The sequence below is a fragment of the Onychomys torridus genome, chromosome 20 (genome assembly GCF_903995425.1).
Source record: "Onychomys torridus chromosome 20, mOncTor1.1, whole genome shotgun sequence".
Lineage (NCBI taxonomy): Eukaryota > Metazoa > Chordata > Mammalia > Rodentia > Cricetidae > Onychomys > Onychomys torridus.
Window position 1 is genome coordinate 556,318 of NC_050462.1, and position 22,543 is coordinate 578,860.

The 22,543-nt window shown below is 44.6% G+C and overlaps 1 protein-coding gene across 2 annotated transcripts in view; it reads left to right on the plus strand.

The window, feature by feature from the left end:
- The first annotated feature begins 292 nt into the window (after positions 1 to 292).
- The window catches only part of C20H12orf75 (chromosome 20 C12orf75 homolog), a 42,666-nt gene continuing 20,415 nt past the window's right edge, over positions 293 to 22,543 (plus strand). For both annotated transcript variants that reach the window (XR_004943285.1, XM_036169948.1), the window contains exons 1-2: positions 293 to 494; positions 18,533 to 18,557. Coding sequence is in view for 1 of the 2 variants with exons in the window: in XM_036169948.1 (XP_036025841.1) it covers positions 449 to 494; positions 18,533 to 18,557 (71 nt within the window). In the remaining variant the exon portion in view is untranslated. The remainder of the gene's footprint in view (positions 495 to 18,532; positions 18,558 to 22,543) is intronic.

Genomic DNA, 22,543 nt, shown 5'->3' on the forward strand with positions numbered 1-22,543 from the left:
TAGTCTGTCAACCTTAGCCTTACTAAACAGGCATCAAAGCAGATGTTCCCTGTCACATCCTCTCCTCTACACATCCTGGGGACAGACAGGGGACATGAGGAAAGAAAAGAGAAGGAGCAGCGGAAGGAGGGCGGGCTGGTGAGCATCCCAGGCTTAGAGATCCTGCTGCGGACCACGCCCTCGGCCTCGGGCTGGTACCCCAAACCCCACTTTAAACTCCCGCCCCCTTTGAGCCACCACCAATGCCCGGCCGAGGAGCGTGCAGGAGGCTGAGGATTGGTGGATACGGCGGTTGCCGCGGTGACGGGTGGGTCCGTGGGGGTCCCCGCGCGGGGCGGGGCTAGGGCTGTCCCTGGTCCCCGGCGTCTCCTTGGTCTGGGTCTCCGCCTCCCGGACCTGCGGCAGCGGTGAGGTCCGGAGAGCGGCTTCCCCGCGGGCGGGCGGCGCGATGGGTTGCGGGAACTCCACGGCCACCAGCGGGGGCGCGGGCCGAGGTAAGCGGGGCGGCGGGGCGTGGGTCCCGCGGGAGAGGCGGCCGCAGCGGGGGGCGCGCGGGTCCCTCGCCCCAGCCCCATTTTCTGGACTGGAGCGTTTCCCTTGCTTCTGGAAAGACGGAGAGGGAGCCGGTGCCCCGTGCGGGGGCGGTCACTCCTGAATTCAGGGAGGAGGACTGTTGCTTGGGTCCTGCAGCCAAGCTCTGCACCCTTCTGGGGACCTGTCTCGGGTCCCTCGCCTCCTCTTTCTCTCGCGTGCCTCCAGGCTTCGCCCCCGACCCCTTGGCTTCCCGACCCTGCACCTGGAAAAGTGCAGCTGAGCGAGTCAGGACTTTTCTGGGGATGGGGGTGGGGCCGAGTGCCAGTGGTTCCAGAAACGCCTCTTGTGGGTCTGCTTGCTTAAGATCCACCCGGCTGCGCGCTTAGGCTCCCACTGAGAAGCTACCATAGCTAGGTGCTCCGATTCGAGTGGGCCTCTCTACTGTATCCAAACTTGTCTATGCGCTGCTTCATTTCGTTGATTGGCAGGGCAGGGCTTCGAGATTCCCTGGCTAAGCCAGGCTTTGTGTCAAGCGACTTACTCTAAGATTCAGCACTTCTGATTAAACTAGCCAATGTTGGCTTTGTTTAGGGGTATTCTCTGCTGACGTATTTTAACGTCCTTTTGGTCAAGATTCTCTGGCTTCTCTAGGTGAATTCAGTCATGCCACAGTCCACCCTAACAAGCAAGTGCAAATGGCGCTCTGACCCCGCACTGTTTATCAAGCTGATGAGGATGCCCTGCTAATGACTTTGAAGCCTAGGGGGCTATCAGTTCCCTTAGTCAAGATCTTGAGGCTTGGCAGCTATTATTATTATTACTACTATTATTATTATTATTACTATTACTATTATTATTACTATTTTCTTTGATTGAAGAACTCAGATTTGAACTCAAGGTCTGATATTGCACAAGTTGGGCAGGACTTTGACGATGGAGCCGTTTTTCCCTGTATTGCTTTTTATTTTGAGATAGGGTCTCACCAAGTTCGCTAGACTTGCCGTGAACTCATTCGCTGTGCAGGTTGGCTTTTAACTTGAAGTTCTGGACCAGCCTCTTATGAACCGGGATGAAAGGCCTGCAATAGCAAGCCTGGCTAAACTTTCAGCGTTTGTACGATGGGAGCCAACATGGAAATCTGCCCAGATCATTGGCCAAATTTGGTCTATCCTTTTTGGCTGTTGGTGTCATACTTGTGGACTGTTTGAAGAGCCACAACTAAGACACTTGAAAGTCTAGGCCCAGGAAAGTTATCTGTCCCGTGTGGCCTTCACTGTCTTGAGTTAAGGTCTGCCTTTGTGTTATGAAGACAGCCAATGGAAAGCCAATCTTAGACTCAGCTTAGTGTCATATGCAGATGAGAGCAGGGTGCGAGCCAGGAGTGGCTGAGCTTCCTTGTGCGGTGGAAATGAGGAAAGTGTCATAGCCTCAACAGTTGTTTGTGTCCCAGTCCCAGGTCCTGTAGTTCCATATAAACCTATTGCATATGTGCTAGGCTGGAAAAAAAAAAAAAAAAAAAAAGGTTGAGAATGTTAAAAAACAAAACAAAAACAAAAAACCCACAAAATCTGGAAGAAGGATCCATTAACAGATTTCCTTAAAAGTGGAGCAAGTTTAGTGCATTACATTTTTAAAAAGAATTTATTTTTATTTTCATTCATGTGTCTGAGAGTCTGTGGCTGCGCTATGTGTATGCAGGTGCCTGAGAAACCACAAGAGGGCACCACACTCCCCGGAACTTTAGTTACAAGCTATTGTGAGCCACCATGTTGGTGCTGGGAGCTAAACTTGGGTCCTCTGCAAGACCAGCAAACACTCCTGACTTCCCTGTGTTTTTACATTTTCGTTAACAGACCCCTTTTCAAATTTTTGGGGTAGAGGGAGAACCATTGTTAAGTGAAAACTGGACCCATGACTAGGTACAAATTGCATTTCAGTGGTAGTGGGGCCAAGCAGTCTAGAAATTGTATTTGGGGCTGAAGATGGAGCTCAGTTGAGAGAGTACCTGCCTAGCACACACAGAGCCCTGGGGTCTATCTTCAGCACCCCATAAACTGAGCATGGAGTGTGGGTCTGTGAAGGAAGATCAGAAATTCAAGGTCATCCTCAGTCGTCCCTCACTTAGTAGTGGGTTCAAGCTATCTTAAAAACAAACAAATGCCCCACCCCCAACCCCAACAAACCACGAATCCTGTTTCTTCAGCCAGTGTTGGTAATCTGTGCCTGTAATCCGGTACTCAGGAGACCAGGGCAGGAGGTTCACTCCAAATTCATGGCCAGCCTGGTCTATATGAGGAGTTCCAGGCAGCCAGACTATATCTTAAGAAAAAAAGAATACTATTTCTGGGGAGGGGGTGTGATTCTCTGTACAAATATTTGATTGGCTTTATCCCCCCCTTCTTGAATAGATCTCTTGTTGGGTAAAGGAAAACACAGTTACATTGAAAAAAAAAAAATCCCTCAAAGTGCAAGTCCTTAACGATCGCTTTTGTTTGTGAAGGACAAGCATGCGAGAGCATGCTGTTCTCTGGCTTGCTCTTCGCTGAAAATTACTTTACGTTCAGAGAGAGCAGGGTAGGACGTACACGCTGTTCACCGGCAAGGAAGGCATGGTGAGTGGGCGTGTCTGCATCATCTCTAAGCAGGCTCTGCCCTTGGCTTTGAGAAGTTGTTCCCAAATACCCCCTAGCCTCTGTGTCCAGTTGGCTGGTTTCAGGATTCGGTCATTGTTATTTTCTGTCTGTCAGCTGGTAGTGGGAATTTTAGTTTCTGAAAGGGAATGCATCAAGATGAGAGTTAGAAAAGCAGGAAAGGAATGCCCTAACACAGAGATAAATCGGCCCCAACTGTGAGCTGTGACTTTAGTGTCACAGTCCTTAATGACCAGGTGGACAACCTGTCCCCAGCCTGTGAGATTTGGTAAATAGATGATTATGTCCCAGATCCCTAGGTATGAACATAGCACAGATTCTAAAATGTCCCAGAAATCCTGCTTTCAATATTTCATACTTTTCAGGAGCCACACTGAAAGAAGTTAAATAATTAAAAAGGCAGAGAGAGGTGAAGGAGCGCTGGTGACCTTGGACCTCGGCTTTGATGATCTTCCTGGCTGTGTTGCTGCGGACATTTCACTTGGCTTCCTGAGTCCTGGTTCCTTTATCTATATTGTTGGGGATAATTGGATGTACCCTGTATCCTAGGGCCAGTGTGAAACCCAAATCAGATAATGGAGGGAAACACTGTAAAATGAGATTATTATACTGCAGTAAAAAGTTATTAGTATGTTGAAAAGAAGATGACTTCTGTGAATATTTTTCTACAAGAAAATGACAAATCTTCTTTTGTCCCAACAAGCCTGAAATCACCATTATAAACATTTTAATTTTTATTTTTTTGAGACAGTCCCACCGTGTATCTCTGCCTTACTTGAAACTTGGAACTTGCTATGTTCATTGGGCTAGCCTCAAACAAACCCCATCCTATCCCCTACATATTCAGGCAGATCCAGATCACTGTTTCTCTTTTCTTGAAGCTATCTGGACCATCGCCTTTCTTGGCTGTGGCCTAGTGAACTTGGCTGATGTAATAGATTGGTATGCAGCCATGGGCTGCATGTGAGTAGTCTCCACGCCACAGTAGTGGAGATGCGGCAGTATGTGGTCTCTTGGCCATGAAGAAGGACACACTTCACAGCCTCTTCATGGTTCAGGTTCCCCTGTGGCCTTGACTTCAAGCTTACCCGTGTGACCCACGTCTCTGTGCAGAGTGCTCTGCTGCAGACTTTAGGATGGGGTAGGGAAGCCAGCAAGAGAGGATTGGAGAATGGAGTCAAGCTTTCTGGCTGTTGAGGGGCTAAACATGGAGGCTTAGTGTGAGAGAGCAATTGCTGTGCAGTGTACAGTAGAATACACAGAGAAAACCCACATTCGGGGCTCACCAGAGAAGCTTCCTGGAGGAGGGCTTGAGCTGTGGATGCAGATGTGAGACCCTTTTCAGCCTGGAAGAGCTCTGTATTTTAAGGTGTATTTGGTTTTGGTTTTTTTTTTGTTTGTTTGTTTGTTTGTTTTTTTCATTTTTCCCTTGTAGTACTGTCCATCCCACTTGGGATCTTGTTCATTTGTACACTCTAGGCCAACCACCACATTGCTGAGTTATCTATTTATTTATTTAATTGTGGATCCCTGCATCCTCTTGCCTTGGTCTCCACCTGCTGAGTTCCAGAATTTTCCCATCACTCTCAGGCACAGCTCATCTTAACGTTTTGGTAGGAACACTTTCTCTCTGCACCAATTTGATTTTCCCAGTGCGGAGCCATAGAAAGCAGCTGCTTATGTTTTCCATTTTGTGATGTTTTAGCACATGTCTCCAGAGAAACCTCTGTATGAAGTGGTCTGTCTGGAGGTGTTTGGGTATTTATTCCAATACAGGGAGCTTTGGGGGTGCCCTGCCCAAGCCGCCAGGAACTCCTCCTGCATGTTTGGCCTCCAGCTCTTCCCTCAGGAGGCAAAGACTGAAGTCCAGGGTGGTAAGTTTTAGGCCTCCTGAAGGCCTCTCCGCTGATGGAGCAAACTGAATCAGACCGAATTGGAAAGCCCAGGTTTAATGGGTAAAGCGCTCCTGTGCAATTCCCTGGCCTCGCAGAGCAGAGAAGAAACTGGGACACAAGATGGGAAGAACCACAAGTCTGTGTTCTGGGATGCCGCTTATATACCCTGTGGGAGTGGTCTTGAGCCTCTCTGGGGGAGGAGCTGTGTTTGGCGGGCTTTGAAGGGGCAGGTTTAGGCAAAGATATGGGGAGAGGAGGTGAGGTGGATCTTCCACCAGACTCCTTCCAAACATTCCAGATTCTTTGGGTGTAGGGATGCCAGGGTGCCAGGGCTTGAGGTGGAGCTCCCACCCAAATACAGGGGTTACTCAATCTCTTTTAAGAAAATCATGGAGAGGGCCAGGTACAGTGGCACATTCCTTTAATCCCAGCACTCAGGAGGCAGAGAAAGGCGAGGCAGATGGATCCCTGTGATTTTGAGGCTAGCCTGGGCTACATAGCAAGTTCTAGACACTAGACCAGCCCAGGATTATATAGTGAGATCTTGTCTCCAAATTAAATAAATAAATAAAAGGAAAAAAAATACACAGTGGGCTGGGAATTTGGCTCAGCTTGCCTTGCAATTCCTGAAACCTGAGTTCGATCCTCAGAACCCGTGTAAAGAAAGCTAAAGCCTGGTGGCATGTGTAATCCCAGCAATGGGGGCGAGCAGACAGTGGGTCTCTGCTGTTTGCTGGCCCTTCACTTTACCATATTTGGTCAGTTCTGGCCAGTGAGAGATCCTGTGAATAAAGATAGATGAGTCTTGAGGAAAACCACCTGAGGTTGACTGACCTCTGACCTCTACATGCACATGTTCACTCACATATACAAGTCATATAATGTCCCGTTAAGTGAGTCTTTGGAATATAAGCCAGAAAATCTCTTTTTATATAAGTCAGAAAAATCCTGTAAAAGTTCCAGTGGGAGCCTGGGAAGATCACTCAGTGGTTAGAGCATTTGCCACATGAGCCACCTGTAACTCCAGTTAGCGATTCTTCCATCTTTTTCTGTCATTTCTCCGCTCTATTTATTTATTTACTTATTTATTTGCTTGCTTATTGGTTGGTTTTTTGAGACAGGGTTTCTCGGTGTAGTTTTGGTGCCTGTCCTGGATCTTACTCTGTAGACCAGGCTGGCCTCAAACTCACAAAGATCCCCCTGCCTCTGCCTCCCCAGTGCCGGGATTAAAGGCGTGTGCCACCACTACCCGGCCCTCCTCTTTATTTTTTAAGTCAAAGTTTTTTGCTGAACCTGGGGCTCACTATTTTGGCCTGGAAACCCCAGTGGCCCCCCAATAATGCTGGGGTTACCGGCAAGCTTACTCCCCAATGCTGGGGTTACAGGCAAGCTGGCTAGCCTCAGTGATAAGGTGGAGAGGAAAACACTATATTAACCATGGGCTTCCATGTGCATGTGTACCCATACACATATGAACATGCAAACATGGGTGCATATACATGCACACACATGGACGTGAAAAAGGTCCCAGCATTCCTAGATATCTGCAATGTCCCATTTCAGTGCAGACTAATTCTTTACCTTCTGGGCAGTTATTTTAGATGCATTTGGTGGATGACATTTGAACCAGCTGTAATTTTTGCTAGAGGTAGGAAATGGGCAACCATCTGGCCTTAATTCTGTGGGCGGTTTATCGTCACAAGGCTTCTGATGTGTAGATGAGAGTAGCCAGAAGGGGAGGGGCTTAGCAATCACCTCATTTATCCGTGTGCGTGAGGAGTTGATAGAATGCTTTTGGGCCTCATTTAGTTCTCGCACTGCCCTCACTTAGCTAGGAATTGTGTTCCCTCCCTTTCGTGTAACCACAATGGGCCAGCCTCGGCTGGTGAGGGCAGATGGCTTGATGGCTGCTGGTGCTTAGCAAGCCCATGCCTGGTGGGAAATGTCATCACACTGGTCATTTGTGTCTCACCTCACTCTCTCCTCCCGCCTCTGATGCTGGAAGGGCCGGTGGGTGGCACTTCCTTCTGCTCTGTGAGCAGCTGCGCCTTGTTTCCCCTGGGAAGCATGTTTTGCTGGAGAGCTGCTGTTTTGTGGTCTCTTGTCTCTTGTGTTCCCCTCTGAGATCCCTTATATTTTATTCATAGCAGTATCCTTGGCTTTTAGACCAATCTCTAAACTTAAGTAATTGTATTTTAATCAAGCAATCAACTAGTCAATTAATTTGTGTGTGTTTGTGTGTATGTGTATGTGTGTACATGTACAGATATGGTGACCAGATGTTGGGAGTATTCCTCTATTGGTTTACACCTTACTCTCTCGTCTCCCCAGCCAGAGACAGGGTTTCTCTATGTAGCCCTGGCTGCTCTGGAACTCGCTCTGTAGACCAGGCTGGCCTCAAACTCACAGAGCTCTGCCTGTGTCAGCCTCCTGAGAGCTGGGATGAGACAAGTGGACCTTGCCTTTTAGGATCGTCTTCCTGAACCCGGGGCTCAGGTTTGAACTAGACTGGCTTCCAAGAACCTCTGACCCTGCTTCCCCACAAAACTGGGCTTCCAGGGTTTCTGTGCCTGGATTTCTGCATGGGTCAAATTCCTTACGTTTGTGCAGCCAATCTGCCCAGACTCCTCAACCTCAACACTTCCAGTGGAATTTTTTTTTTAGCTTTCTAAAAATATTTATTTGAATGAATGAGTATGTTTGGGAAACAGATAAGAAGGAGAATGAAGTTCTAAATTGTGTGAGCACACTGTGACTGATGAAGTAATTGGGGGAATGAGCTGAAACTGTGAACAGTCAAGAAAGCCTGCTTGCCAGGGATGGGACCTGACAGGTTTTGAACAATCTATAAAATGTGAATAAATAGAATATGGAAGAGAGAGCAGCTTTTGGCTCTGGCCTTTCTAAGGGTATAGGGGTCCAGAAGTCAACCCAGGGGTTCCCGCATGCGAGGCGAGAGCTTTACTGCTGAGTCCCATTTTTGGTTGGAGGGCATCTGTAGTGTCCTCCAGTGTTCTGGAGACAGAAGAAGTGGTCGTGGGCAGGAAGAACCTGACTTAGATGGTTCACTTGTTTTCAGTGATGGGACAGAAGTAGAAAAGATTGGGGTGGTGTGGGATGGATGGGCACTGAGGCACTGAGAGCGTTTGGGAGCCTAGAGGAGCCCTGCTTGTGCTGTCCTGCTGCTGTGATGTCGGCCAACCTATCTAAGCTGTCACACCGTGTCTTCACCTCTAATACAAGGAAGTAAATTACCAAATCTTTGTAAATGAGTTAATGTTTATGCACTCCACTGAAAGTGCAGAGTGAGCCTGTTAGTGTTCCATAGGAAAGGCGTTTACACTGGTGTTGAAGGAGAGAGAACCACAGAAAGTGTGTGCTTACAGAAGGGTAAGATTCATGCTGGGAGCATCTGGGCCAAGGCCAGGGGTGGAGGTCCTGAGCTCAGACCTGGAAGACCGGCTGAGGAGGGATGCAGATGTGGATGGAGGGAGCAAGTGAGTAAAGCTGTTTGCGGAACTGGAAGGAGGTGCTGCCCTTGGTGAGACCAATGGAGGAGGTGCAGAGATCTGCCTGTTCTTGGATATCTACACATCAGAAGTGGCAAGGATGAAGAGTGACATGGTTACCTCTGCTTGGAAGTCATCTCAAATAGGCAGAATCAGGCTATTCTTCCATCCCTTATGCCATCCATTCTCTCCTAGGAGCTGACACTGTGACCATGTGAGAGCTTCCTTAAGGTGTCCTGCTGAGTTAACCTGTTCCACTATGAGGGACTTTCTATGGAAGTTATGTTACAGCAACTAAATGTCATTGTTTTGCCTTATCTGACTGCCTTGGGGTGTGTGTGTGTATGGTGTGGTGTGGTGTGCCTGGAGGCTTGAGGAAGATGGCTAATACCTTGCTCTCTCATTCTCTACCTCATTTGAGTGGGTCTCTCACTGAATCTGAAGCTTGTCACATGTGTTAGGCTGGCTGTCTGGCAAGTTCCAGGAATCCACCTATCTCTAGCTCCCCAGTGCTGGGGTTGAAGTCACACTTGGCCACACCCTGCTCTTATATGGTGCTGGGGATTTGAACTCAGGTCCACATGGGTTTGTAGCAAGCTCTCTTGCCCACTACACTATCCCCCTAGCCCTGCCTTTGTTTATTTTTCTGTTTTACCAATCTAAAATTAAAGTATTTAAGAAGGACAACTTAGAGACAAGGAGGTGGTTTTGTTTTTTTTTTTTGGTTTCTTTTTTTGTTTTTTGTTTTTTTTTGTTTGTTTGTTTTTGTGAAAGCGTCTACACTCATTGACATAATTGTCTGTTTCTAGGACACATTGACCTGAAATTTTCTCCTTATTATTGGAAGAAATACAGCTTATGAATCAGCATTGTTTTTACTGGCTTAAAAAAAAATAACCAAAAAAATTGTTTTGAACTAATGAGCTGTTGTTTTATTAAACTGAAAATATGATCTAGATTTAGAACCATTGCTGGTCAGAGGGACCAGATTTGAAAAAAAGTTAATATTAAAGAGAAAGTTTATTTTTCTGTAGATTACACAGTTCTCAGCAGGATTTTTCTTTTAGAAAACAGAGTGAGACATTCTGCACCTCTTTATCTTTTCCCCTAAGGACCAAAGGTGTCTGGGTTTCTGATTGCTTCTCCTCCAAGAAGGTTTGTGAAGCTGTGCTAGGTCTTTTTCTAATGTGAAAATAAATGTATGTCATTCTCTTAGAACTGATAAGGGGCTGGAGTGTGGCTCAATGGTAGACCTCTTGGGCTGGGGTGTTGCTGGGTGACGATGCTCCTGCCTGGCAATGCATATGGTCTGCTTTTGCTGCCCAATGCTTCATATTGAAGTGGGAGGGAAGATAAGTATTCTTTTGGCTAGTGTGAAGAGCTTCTCATATTAACAAGTGTGTAAATTTTAACAATATTAAGAATATTCTGGGTAGCCTGACTCCTTCTTCATACTCACTCTGTATGGAGGAGCCTCTGCCCATTGGAACCAAGGTGATATATATGTTTCTTCCAAATACCAGGCTGATATCTTGCTGGCCTGATGGTTCTCTAGGAATAACATTTTGTTTGTGTCCCTGGAGTGTGAGACATGTCACAGCAAATGTAGTCCCTCCAAATATGAATTTTCCCATGAGTTTCTTCCTCAAAGTGAAATAATTAATTAACTAATTAATTTAGTGATGCTGGTGTTAACCCCATTGGTCAAGAATAAGACCACTACCACAACTTAAAGCCAAATTTGAAGCAAGCTTTAATTAAATACTGGCCAGGTAAATGGGCTCTGGCCAGGTCTATACTTAGGTTCCCAGGAAATGGCCCTGAGTCATGGTTTGTAGTGTCTTAAAGTATTTTCCATCAGGTCCAGTCAGGGGCAAGTGTATATTTCCTGCCTATGTACCTCCCACCCACATGGGATCAAGTTCATCTGTTGCAAACGGGTCAAACAAACTTGTTTAGGGGAGTGAAAACATGTGGCTTGTTATCTCCCATAAACAATGGCCTCCAGCATTTCAGGAACTACCAGTCCTTGGGGGAGGTGCTAACAGATCAGAGGCATTTTTCCTTCATGGATCTCTAAGGTACAGTAATTAAAACTTAAAATGTAACTTTGACTCTCACATTCCCCACTTGAATTGTATCCTAAGTCAAATCTTTGCCTCTCTGATGGGTGCCTGTTTATACTGGGATCTAATAACCATCAGCTTAACGGTACCCAGACAGGAATCATCATTTAGTTAAGGCATCAATGATGCAGGAGCCAACAGCAACTAGCATAAGCAGAAGGGCCAAAGGCCTCGTGATGACTGACACCAGAAAGAGCCTGGAAATGAGGATGGGGGTCAGTTACTTCATGTTCAGGTCCCCTTTTATGCAATGATTTTTTTTTCAGTACAGCAAAATTATTTATAATGATTTCAGAGTGGTTTATAGAGAAACAATTTTTCTCTTAAACATATACAATAACCTCTATTTTACATAGAGCAAGTTGAGCAAGTTGAGTACCCTATTATATTGTAGAACTATATCAGCTAGTAAATCTACCTGTTGATAGATCTGGGTCTATTTGGTTTTAAGGGGTACCTTTCCTGGTATGCCAGAGGCACTATAGGTAGCTTTTTGTCCCCTATGCTAGAGAGTTTCCTTTGGAGCTAATATTCTAGCATGTTGGGGTGAAGTACTGTTTCTGTAACTAGGATGTTGTTGTCAGGGTCCAGGAACTGGAATGTTAGTCAGAGGTGGAGAGGGAATTCAGACAATGAGGCATTCATCAGAAGCACGTGATTCTCTGACCCAGCTGAAGAGACAGGGAGAAATCACATTGGCTGGACTGGTTCACATCAGCTTTCAGCAAGTCCAGGGCTCACAGTCATTTGGAACAGGTTGTAGTCAGCAACTGATTCCTGGATGGTGTCTGTCAGTCAAGTGGAAATCTGCTGAGAGAGATATAGGCTAGAGACAGAAGTTTAAAATTTAGGAACATAAAGGAAAATATTACATTTGGAACTTTCAGGTCCATTATAAATTCTGGTAGTTGGGGGAAGGGATGAGTCCCAAGACCAGGAGAGAGAGGGAGAGGGAGAGAGAGAGAGAGAGAGAGAGAGAAAGAGAGAGAGAGAGAGAGAGAGAGAGAGAGAGAGAGATAGCGAGATCCTATCCTCAGGAATAGACAGATGAGGAAACTCAGGCTGTACTGATTTAGAGTCCATTTGACCTGTGAGAGGTGGATCCAAGTCTTAAGACTTCCTCAATTCTCTGAAGCTTACACGAATTTTTCCGTTTACAAAGAGACATAAAAGTTTTAGATACATTAGCATTACTAATATGTACTGAAATCCACATTGTAGAAAAAGCTGATAGCAGGTGTTTGCAAAACAGCAGGAGTAGACCCACACCTTTTAGTCCTAGCAAAAGCTATAGACTTGGGCTAAAAAGCATGAAATTTTTCATCTGTCCAGAGATTGAAATACAGATTAGACAACAATGTCTTTTGCCTGATGAGAAGCACCTTAAGTCTATACTTAGAAGACAACCTAAAGGAATTTAAAATCTTGAGCTTGTGACTGAACAGTAGGTAGTCAGTACTCTACCAGCTAATCAGAACTCCGTTCATTAATACTAAAACTCTGAACTTTTGAAATCTTAGTGTAACAATAGCATAGGAAGGGGAAAGAAATATGAAACATTTCCATCTTCACGTTCCTTTAATTACTTATACCTTTACAACTTGCATTTACATACCTTAAATCATTTTCTGAGACCCTCAGATTTAAGCTTTCATACCCTCAGACCTTTATACATCTTAAAACATTTTCTTAGACCTTCAAAACTTACATGGACTTTAACCCTTTTTCTTTCCATCTAATCATTTACTAGAGACACAAGTAGTTATTACTGAGAACAGTCATTGCAAATCATGTTCCTTTAGTTATCTGTTTATCTTTTAATATGAAGCCTGTTAGCAAGACAAACCTATCTGCCTTTTCTCAACAGGAGACCTAGTAGCTTTAGAAAAAGTAAGGCTTGATTTTTACATATGAAATGAGCTAACAAGCTGGCTGCAGCCTTGGTGAAGAATTTGGTTGTCTGCTGCTGCTAAGCTGACAAAGCCATTGTTAGCCTAGCCGTCAATACCATCAGAGATCTGAGAAGGATAAATTCTAGTAGAAAGTATAATCTAAATGGCTTATATATCAATTAAAATGACAGAGACTAGTCCATTACTTAGGCAGTCATCCCAGGCTGCTGTGGTCTCCATGGTGTTGGGGGCAGAGACCAGGACAACATCAGTCTTAGCCACTAGGCTCATAAGGTGAGAGTTTTTTCTGTGGAGAAGGAACATGGTGGGGACTGACCTTATTTTGTTCAGGCAAAATGGGCAATCCACTCTCCAGTGTCCTGCTTGTCCATACTTTGGGCCAGGTTCTGGCAGCAGGTGTGGCACTGCAGTGTTTTTGCCCTGTGGTTAGCATTACCACAATCCAGGTGGAGTCCTCATGGTGCCACATCATCTTCTTTGGAGACCGTGGGGTCACTGCTAGGAGCTGGGGTCTCTGTCATAGTAAGTTTTTCCATTAAATATTTTAAAGGCCATGTTCAGCAGATCTCTGACAAGTTTGAGGACCATTATCTATTAGTATATCTGAGCTAACCTTGCTTGTTTTTAGTTACTTGCTTTAGGCTTAACCTTGAAAACACATACAGGAAGCTAAATACAGCTTTTTCCTGTAGTTAATTACATTGGTGCTTAGCATGACTACAAGTACAGCTCTGAACACATTAAATAATTTGATCATTTATAAGGTGACTATTAACTTGAATATCTTAATTATCTTTAACAGTTTATGATTATAAGCTTTTATAAGAATAGGACTTTATAGTTTTATATCTGTTAAGTTTGAGCCTTAAAAAATAACAATTTCTGAATTTAAGTTTCTTTAATATCAAAATAATTGACTCATGTAAACACAGATAGACTGGGAACTTTCCTTGTTCTTTTATAGTACACTATTACAGAATAACAGTTTCATATATATATATATATATATATATATATATATATATATGACTCAGTTTAATAAAAAATAGCTTAAGCTTAATAAAGTTAGTAAAGATAAGGAGGCTAGACATACATTTATAAGTATAAATAGACCTTAAGTAAGGAGAGACATTTCTCTGAGCAAGTGGCTCTCAACTTTTCCAATGCTTCAACCCTTCTCTACAGTTCCCCATTGCTAATTCATAACTGTAGTTTTGTTACTGTTATGGATCTCAATGCAAACATCCGACAGGCAGGTGGTTGTCGGGTACCCCTGTAAAAAGGTCTTTCAGCCCCAAAGGGTCTAGACTTGTAGGATGAGAAGCTGCTCCAAGCCCTTTGCCACACTGCTGATATCATCATCCTACTGCATCATAAGATAGGAACATTCCAATTTCTAGTGGTTAGTATTTGGTGCTCATAGCTGTGGTCCTAATTTTTAACCTTTTTAAAAGTTCAAGTATTAATATATAAAACATTTTATAAACTTAAAATGTCCCATAGCCTTTACATTTCAATATTTAAAAGCTGTCCCTTAAAAAAATCCAGTTTTTTATTTAAATTTTCTCTAAAACTCCAAAATTTCCTCTTAAAAAAGCTTAAAATCTCTCAACCATGTTCTCCTGCAATATGAAATATAAAGTACCTTTGTATACTTCGAGAGGGAGAAAACAGGGCATAACCACAATCTGTATGGCAAAAACTAGGCTCCAACAGTGCAAACAATTCAAAGATCTGGGATTCATTCAAACTTTAGGTTTTCTCGAGGGGCTTGGATTACCTCTTCGGCTCCTATACATAGCCTGCCTTCTAGGTCTCAGCCTGCTCCATTTCATTGTGGCTGGTGCTTCTGGTGACTAGCACATGGTACCAGCATTTCCAAAACTACTAAGGTCCACCAATGCAACTGTGCTCTCTTTAGGAACTCTAGCCCTGCCACACATTGGTAAGTCTTGGCTGTTGCCCACGACCCCTTCATGTCTTTAAAACCAATATCACCTGGGTAACTCTTATTTTATAAAGTTTGGCCTCCAGCACAAGGTACATTCTTGCATATGAAAGCATTGAGGTGTAGCCTTAATACCTTATTAAACAAGCATTGCTTTTAAATTCTTTCATAAACCTTGTTTTTAGGACAGGACAGAAATCATACAAAAATCCATCCTAATCCAAAATACCTTGGAGAACTGTTATTGCCTCATTGGTAGTCCACACCATGTGGTTACCTTTAATCAAGATGGTGGTGAAATCACATGACATCCGTCTTCTCCAATCAGCAAAGATGGCTGCTAGCCATGTGGCTGCCTAAAGACAGTAGCAATCAATGCCTTGCTTATATCCCAAAGTGGAATCATGCCACATGGTTCCTTTAAGATTGCCTATGCATAGATGTATAGATTTTTAACTACTAGCTCTCAGTGTTACTAGTTTTGTTAACTTTTTTCCACAGAATTTTAACCATATCTAATAATACAAACTTGTAAATCTTGATCTGTAATTGTGCAGTGTTCACATGAACCGAGTCGAATGTTTTGACTGCTCTGCTTCACTTTCTCCCCCTGTCGCAGTGTCAGGCGGATCAGCTGACACAGGGCATAGAGGAACCTCATAGAGATGCCTGGGTCTGGAAAAGGGAGAGCCATAACCCAACCCGAGAGCCAGCTTTCCAATAAAGTAGAACAGCATAAAGCAACGTTAATGTCATCCACACCAAAAAGACTTCTCAACTGCTAACCCAAACCCAGTGACCAGAGAGCTAAGAGATAAATTCTGAGCCCCAGCCATGCATGCAGCTATGGCAGCGATGGTGACTGGTGGCTGGCAACAGAGACAGTAAAAATATCCAACCCATTTCTGTCTCAGGTCCATGTTTGCAACAAAACTTACAGACACACCAGAAAACACAGACAGACACAACTTTCTAAAAAAACAGACAGACACAACTTTCCATGGGACACAAACAAAATTTTCTAACCAACTAGATCCAGGTGGGCAGGCGACATCTCACTCTTTGCCCTGGATGAGAGACTGGTGGGGCCCTGTCGACCCACCTCCATGTCCTAGATAGGGATCTCATAGAACAGAACCAGCCTGTGACTCACCAAGAGTCCTCTGTAGATGCTGCATTTCTCAGTGTGACAGTTCACTTCCATAGTCCTCGAACTGAAGGCAGCCTTGGAGCCTTGGAACATCTCAAGGCTCGTGCCTCCTGAAGCAGCCCCTCAACTCCGGATGGAGTGAAAGTCCAGCTCTAGAATTTGGGTGGGTGGTCTGAATCTTGCTAGGGGCTCCAGAAAATGTTAATTCTACCAGCTGAGAATAAGATCACTACCACAGTTTAAAGCCAAATTTAAAGCAGCTTTAATTACTGGTCAGGTGGATGTGTGAATGTATGTGTGCTTACCCGTGCTTACCTGGTGTCCTGTGAAGTCAGGAGCTGTATCGCCTGGAACTAGAGTTATGGATGTTTGTGAACCATCATGTGGATGCAGGTGATAGAACCTGGGTCCTCTTCAAGAGTAACAAGTGGTCTTAACGGCTAAGCCGTCTCTTCAGCCCCTCCCCATCCCTTGCTGCTTCTGAGGCCTGTGACATCAACTCACAAATGCTTTGTTTTAACAGGGACAAGTCAGTCTGGCAGAAAATGAGGTTGTTTTAACAGAGATCCATATTGTTTGAAGGATCTCTGGGGATGATGAGGGATACCTGGGGCCCATGGAGAGGTTAATGCTCCATTCTATGTATTTGTTGAATGAATTACAAATCAAATGAAGAATGATGAGGGATACCTGGGGCCCATGGAGAGGTTGATGCTCCATTCTATGTATTTGTTGAATGAATTACAAATCAAATGAAGAATGATGAGGCATACCTGGGGCCCATGGAGAGGTTGATGCACCACTTGATGTATTTGTTGAATGAATTACAAATCAAATGGCTTGGAGACATGGTTTAAAGCAACAGGGTTTGGTTTGGTTTGGTTTGGTTGCCACTATCTGAATGATTCTTGTCAAAGCATTTTTTGACATGAATTAGATGAGAAATCTTGATCTAGTTTATTGTAATTAAGCAAAGCAGGGTGGGAGGCTACAAGAGGGTAGCCACTTGTCTTTTTCATCATTTTATGATCTGTTGCTTTTCTAGGATAAAGTAGGGTTAAGTGTCACATTTCAAGTACCCATGTACTCTGATAATTTCGTCTCAGGTTTCCAAATATTGTACAATTATTTTAAGGAAAAAAAAAACAGTGAAAAGAAGCATGTATGGAGTCATATTCTCCCTACCCTGGTTGTTACTTGGCTTCTCAGAGATGTGATTCCTTCCCCATCTGAAAATGAGGTACGCTTTACAATCCTGCTCGCACTTGATGCAGTGTGGCTCGGTCCCCCTCACCCCGGCCACAGTCATTAAACAAGCTGCCTTTCCCAGTGAGGCACATCTTAGAGAAGAAAAGGGCCTGGCCCTCCTTTCGGAAGGTTACACCACTCATTCCCACTGAGCCTGCTGTGAGTTTGCCCAGCAGGGAGACGCTCTAATGGCACCCAGGGCTTGGTGCAATCAGGGTGAAGCAGATGGAGAGTTCCTGGTGGCTGATTGAAGTGAGTACTGACTGATTACACAACATGCTGCAGCGTTTAAAACCTTGGTCCACACATGCTATTGTGCTGTGCCCTAAGCTGCTCTGTCTGTCTAAGGTGTCCCCATTCACTGGACACTGAAGCATAGTGATTGAGTGACTGTTGGACAGACATTAGCGAGGACATGGACACCATGTGGGTCAGAATGTTGTATTCTGCTTCTATGCTGAGCCTGCCCTGCACCACCTCTGAGATGCCACAGGCAACTTCTGATGCTTGCCCATCCGTGATTGTCCCATGTCTCTTCAGCAACTGTGGACTCAAGATGTGTGTTCTTTGTAAGACTCTGAGAATCACAGTTTCCCACGCATCTGGCTGTCTCCTCCCCCACCACAAGGAACAGGAAACCACTTTTTTCCCTTCCCATGAATAAAACTAAGAAGGTTATTATTTCTTTCTGGTCTTTCTTCGAGAGCCTCTGCTTGTCTTAACTCTGAAATTGCACATTTTTGAGGCATTGTTTATTATTTATTTATATGATCAAAATGTCCTGTTGTTGGATATTCTAGTCATGTCTCGTTCTGTGGCATTCAGTGTCTCTTCTGTATTTATTCACCTACTCTGTAAGCACACTTTCCATTCTAGGGAATGCTGTGACTGTTACAGCTCATTTCATCCCCTTGTTCGATTCAAGAGGGAAAATTAGATCTCAAGTGCTGTAGGACAATGTGATGTCTTAGCTAGTAAGGGCAGGGACCAAGCTCTGAGGCTTCCAGGTAAAGGTGGGTGCAGGGCACAGAAGGGCCTTGGGCTGTGTGTGGTCTATGGCTGGGAAGTGGAAGGAGCCAGACTCAAGCGAATGCCGAGTCCTGGGGCGAGGCTGATGTCAACATGGCTTACGTCATTGTATACATCACCTCTGTCATGTTCCATGATTAGTGTGTAGTATGACCCCAGTAGTTCAAAGTAGACGCCAGTGAAATGGTGAAATGGATGGAGAGGTTTTTGTTGTTTTTTTTTTAACATTATTTTAAAAGTCGTTTTGGGCCAGATGTAGTGGCACACACCAATCCCAGTACTTGGGAGGCAGAGGCAGGATGATCTCTGTGAGTTGGAAGCCAGCCTTGTCTACATACTGAGTTCTAGGCCAGCCAGAGCTGTGTGTCATCTTCAAATAACCTCTCTCCCTCTCTCCCTCTCTCCCTCTTCCTCCCTCTCTCCCCCCACCTCTCTCTCACACACACACATGTTTCAATCTATTTAGGTATTGGGCTTAATTTGTAGAGGTACTATCACATTAATGCAAATCTTTTTCATTTCTCCCTAGGTCCAACAGGAGCAGTTAAAGATGCGTAAGTACTTGAAATTTTGCTATTATAACTCCTCTCTCTGAGAAAGGCTGTTTTTCATGATTCTGACCTTTAGGAGTCTAGATATGACTCAAAAGACATGGGACATTTTCTGTGCTGTGCACTTGTAGACATCATTTGATTGACAGCTCAGTGTAATTTAAGGATGTTACTATTTGTGACTTTTCCTATTAGCCCTTCAGTTACACTGGCATTCTCACTTAGCATGTCAATAAGAAGGAATATATTGGTGAAATTATTAAGACCACTCCATGTAGTTAACAGGAGGTTTATTTTGTGGGGTAACTTACAAATGAAGGGATAGGTAGGTTGCAGGGTCTGGCAAAGGTATGGCTCAGTCCAGCGGTGTTCTTTGGAGAACTCTGCTTGGTCTACCTCCAGCGTCCAGGGTCCAGGCACCAAAGAGATCCCTCGCATCTCGATCCTGGGTCTTCAGCGTCCTCTCTCAGCCCTGCCTTGTAGGCATGACTGTTATCAAAGCCTCAATAGGGGTTGGAACTTCCAGGCCAAGGCTGGAATGGCTACTCACTACAGGAATATGTTTGTCTGTCCATCCCAGCCTGTGCAGAGACTTGAGTTAGCAACAAGTGGTGATGAGACAGCCCAGCATGTCACCCCTGGGACTCTGCTGTGTCTGAGAGCTGTCCAAGGTGGAAAGTTTACTCATGGGAACACTCACTTGTTTTGGTTGTAATATCTAGATAATCCTAGATACACTGGGGGTCTTCAAGAGTTCATGTGTTTGAGAGTCAGTCCTCAGATTCCTGTGTTAATACTTGGAAGCTTTGGGGAGCTAATTAGGGCTCATGGGGTTTGACTCTGGAGTCTCCTTGTCATTAGTGGGTTTCTAAGAAGGAGAAGAGAGACCAACCAAGTGTGTCTTTGTCTCATGGTGCCCCCAGCAGAAGCTGAGCATATGCCACATTGTGCTCTTGGACCTCACAACTTCCAGAACCACAGCCCAAATATACTTCTATTATTTGAAGGTTACCTGATCTCTGGTGTTTTGTTATCACCATGGAAACTGGATCAGTTTCCTTCTGTATAATCTGTGTTGAATTGATCTTCAGGCTGTAGAACTTAATAATCAGGCTCCTCAGTGTGAGGTTTCTCCTGCTCGGGAATGTTGTCCGAGTCTCCATTGCACTTTCTCTGAATTCTGCTGAATTGTATCTGTAATCTAGGTAGCATAAGGCCGGCACAGGAGCTCACTGTTTCGGGGTTTCTGGTTACAGTGCTGGCCCAGTTTCCTTTCTGTTGTGGTGATAACATACCCTGACAAACAATTCAAGGGAGAACGCGTGACTTCGACTCAATTCCAGAAGGACACAGTCTGCCTGGGTAGGGAAGGCAGGCTTCAGGGACAGGAAGCTGGCTGGTCATCGTGCATCAGCACTCAGGAAGCAGAGGGAATAGGACCCACCCTCAGGACAGCACTTCCTCCAGTGAGGCTACACCTCCAGAAAGTACCACAACCTTCCCAAACAGCATCACCAGTTAACGACTGAGTGTGCAAACACACCAACCTGTGGGAAATACCTCACATTCAAACTGAAACCATGGAAGTTGGGATTCACCTTCCCATCCCTAACTAGTTAGATGATGGAGCCATGCAATGTCAAGAGAGGATGCAAAGGTTTGGTGTTTGTTTGGTGAGGCTTTCTGGGGAGAACAGGCTTTCACACAAAGTGGTCCACTGAGATTGGGTGAGGGATGAGCATGCCTTTGGTTTGTATTGTGGTTGGGGAATGGTTAGGGTGAGAGATCCTACACAAAGACTGGGTTTGACTTTCCTGATGGCCAGGGAGGAAATGTCCAGGCTTTCATACAGCTTGTGCAGATATCATGCTAGAGGGGGAGGGATGAGATTTGAAAACTGTCAGTTGTCCAGTATTAAAAATAGTCAGACTTTTTTTTTTTTTTTAAATTACAAAGGAGAATTCAGAGAAGACTAGAGTGGTGTTATAAAGACTTCTGGGAATTAAATAGCCATTTCCTGTGAGACTTTTGGGCACAAAAGAAGCAGAAATCTCTTGCTTCAAATTCCCGGCATAGTGCTTGAGTTTCCAGTGCTTTCTGAAGTTACTCTAAATACATTTCTGCCCTTGTATATTGTGTATTAAATGAAGTGGCAGTCTCAGTGGCATTTATTATTATAAAATAGAATATGATAAAATGAAAACTGTTGAGGATGCTGCATGTCCTGCAGTGTCAGATAGCCTTTTTAAAAAAAGTTGTTATTATGTTTATTTATTTATGTGCGCACGCGTGTGTGTGTGTGTGTGTGTGTGTGTGTGTGTGTGTGCGTGTGTGTGCACGCGCGCGCTTGTGTATCATGATGGACATGTGGCAGACAGAGGACAACGTGTAGAAACTGGTTCTTTCATTGTACATCAGCCTCGGGGACTAAACTCAGGTCTTCAGGTTTGTCTGCAAGTACCTTTCCTGCTAAGCCATCTTGTTGACCCAAGATTTGGTTCTTTAGATAAAAATAAATAAACTGACCCATTTCATCAGTGAACCAATTTTTTTAATATGTGGAAAAATTAAATGAATTTTAAAAATAAATTTCTTTAAAAATTATAACCAGTGAATGTTTATACACTTATTTGATGTTCCAATATTCTTGGGGTCACGTGACAATTTCTTAGGCATAAGGGGCCATCAAGTAGAAAATGTTCTAGAAGTCTAGCTTTAAGGAAGGCCTCTAGTTCTTACCATCTTTTCCTTTTCCTATTCTGCTGTCTGTTTTCTGTGTGCAAGAATCCAATATAACCAAAGGTACTTTAGTCTACCACTGTCTACTGGTGGCCAAGATATAGTGATGAGGGCTCCTCATGAAAACAGGCAGAATGTATGCTGGGCTGGGGCTTCCTGCATAGCAGGAGTTTGTGCATAGAAGAGGAAGAAAGATGAGCCATGGAGAGAGGAGAGTATGAAAAGGGATGCCGGCTCACAGAGCCTGACCATCTTCTAAGGCCTCCTGGAGCCTCTGGTCCAGGATGGGAGAGGTGTAAGATGGGGCAAAGGGTTTGGGAAATGGCCAGTGAAGGGTCTCTCCTAACAGGCCAGTCATTAGGCTTCATTTGTGAATGTTTCAAGGGAGGAATTAAATGTTTCTGTTTGTGGTCTAGGGTGCTGACTCCTGGGATTGTGTGACATGGGGAAGAAGGAGGTACTGAGGTGTTCTGAACTTGGAGCCGCAGAGGTCAGCAGCACGTGGGGCCGTGGAAGGGAGGGGTTGTGTAATCATGGTGCTGAATGACCGAATGGAGAAGGAAGAGAAGGGAACAGTCTCTTACTTGAGCCAAGGATGTGGGTGGTGATTGCTCTAAAGAGGGCAGAAGGGTAGGTAAATGAAGGGGGGCAGCTGGCTGTGGCCATCACCACATCCATCCCTCAGCATGGTAGTTTCAGCTGAGTGGAGCGAGTAATAACTGAGTCAAATTGAAAGGAGAAACGCTTTTAACATACATAGCTTTACTCCAGAAGAAACAGCAGGTTCAAATTGATGTTTCAGGCCTGTAATCCCAGCGACATGACAGGCTGAGGCAGAAGGATGGCAAGTTCAAGGCCAGCCTGGGTAACTTAGTGAGAGCCTGCCTAGAAAAAAAATGTACAGCGCAGGTTGAGGCTGTGGCTTCTGTAGCTCCATGATAGGATGCTTGCATGAAGAAGGATAATGTGCACGCACCTCCCATCCCGGTACCACCAAAACCAGAATAAAAACAAGAAGATCAGGAAGATTGGGAAACCACAGAAAAATACTATTTTTTTTTTTAAAGAGATCAGCTATGCCATGACCACTAGAGACATCCATAATGAATACAGTTAACACTGGAACAGTTAAACACAGATTTTGTTAGTGTTGCATTGTGATCCTGCATGGCTTTTGACATTGACGTCTTTAACTGATCCTTGCTTTACATGCAGGAGATGTGCAGACCCCCAGGCTAAAGAGTAAGAAA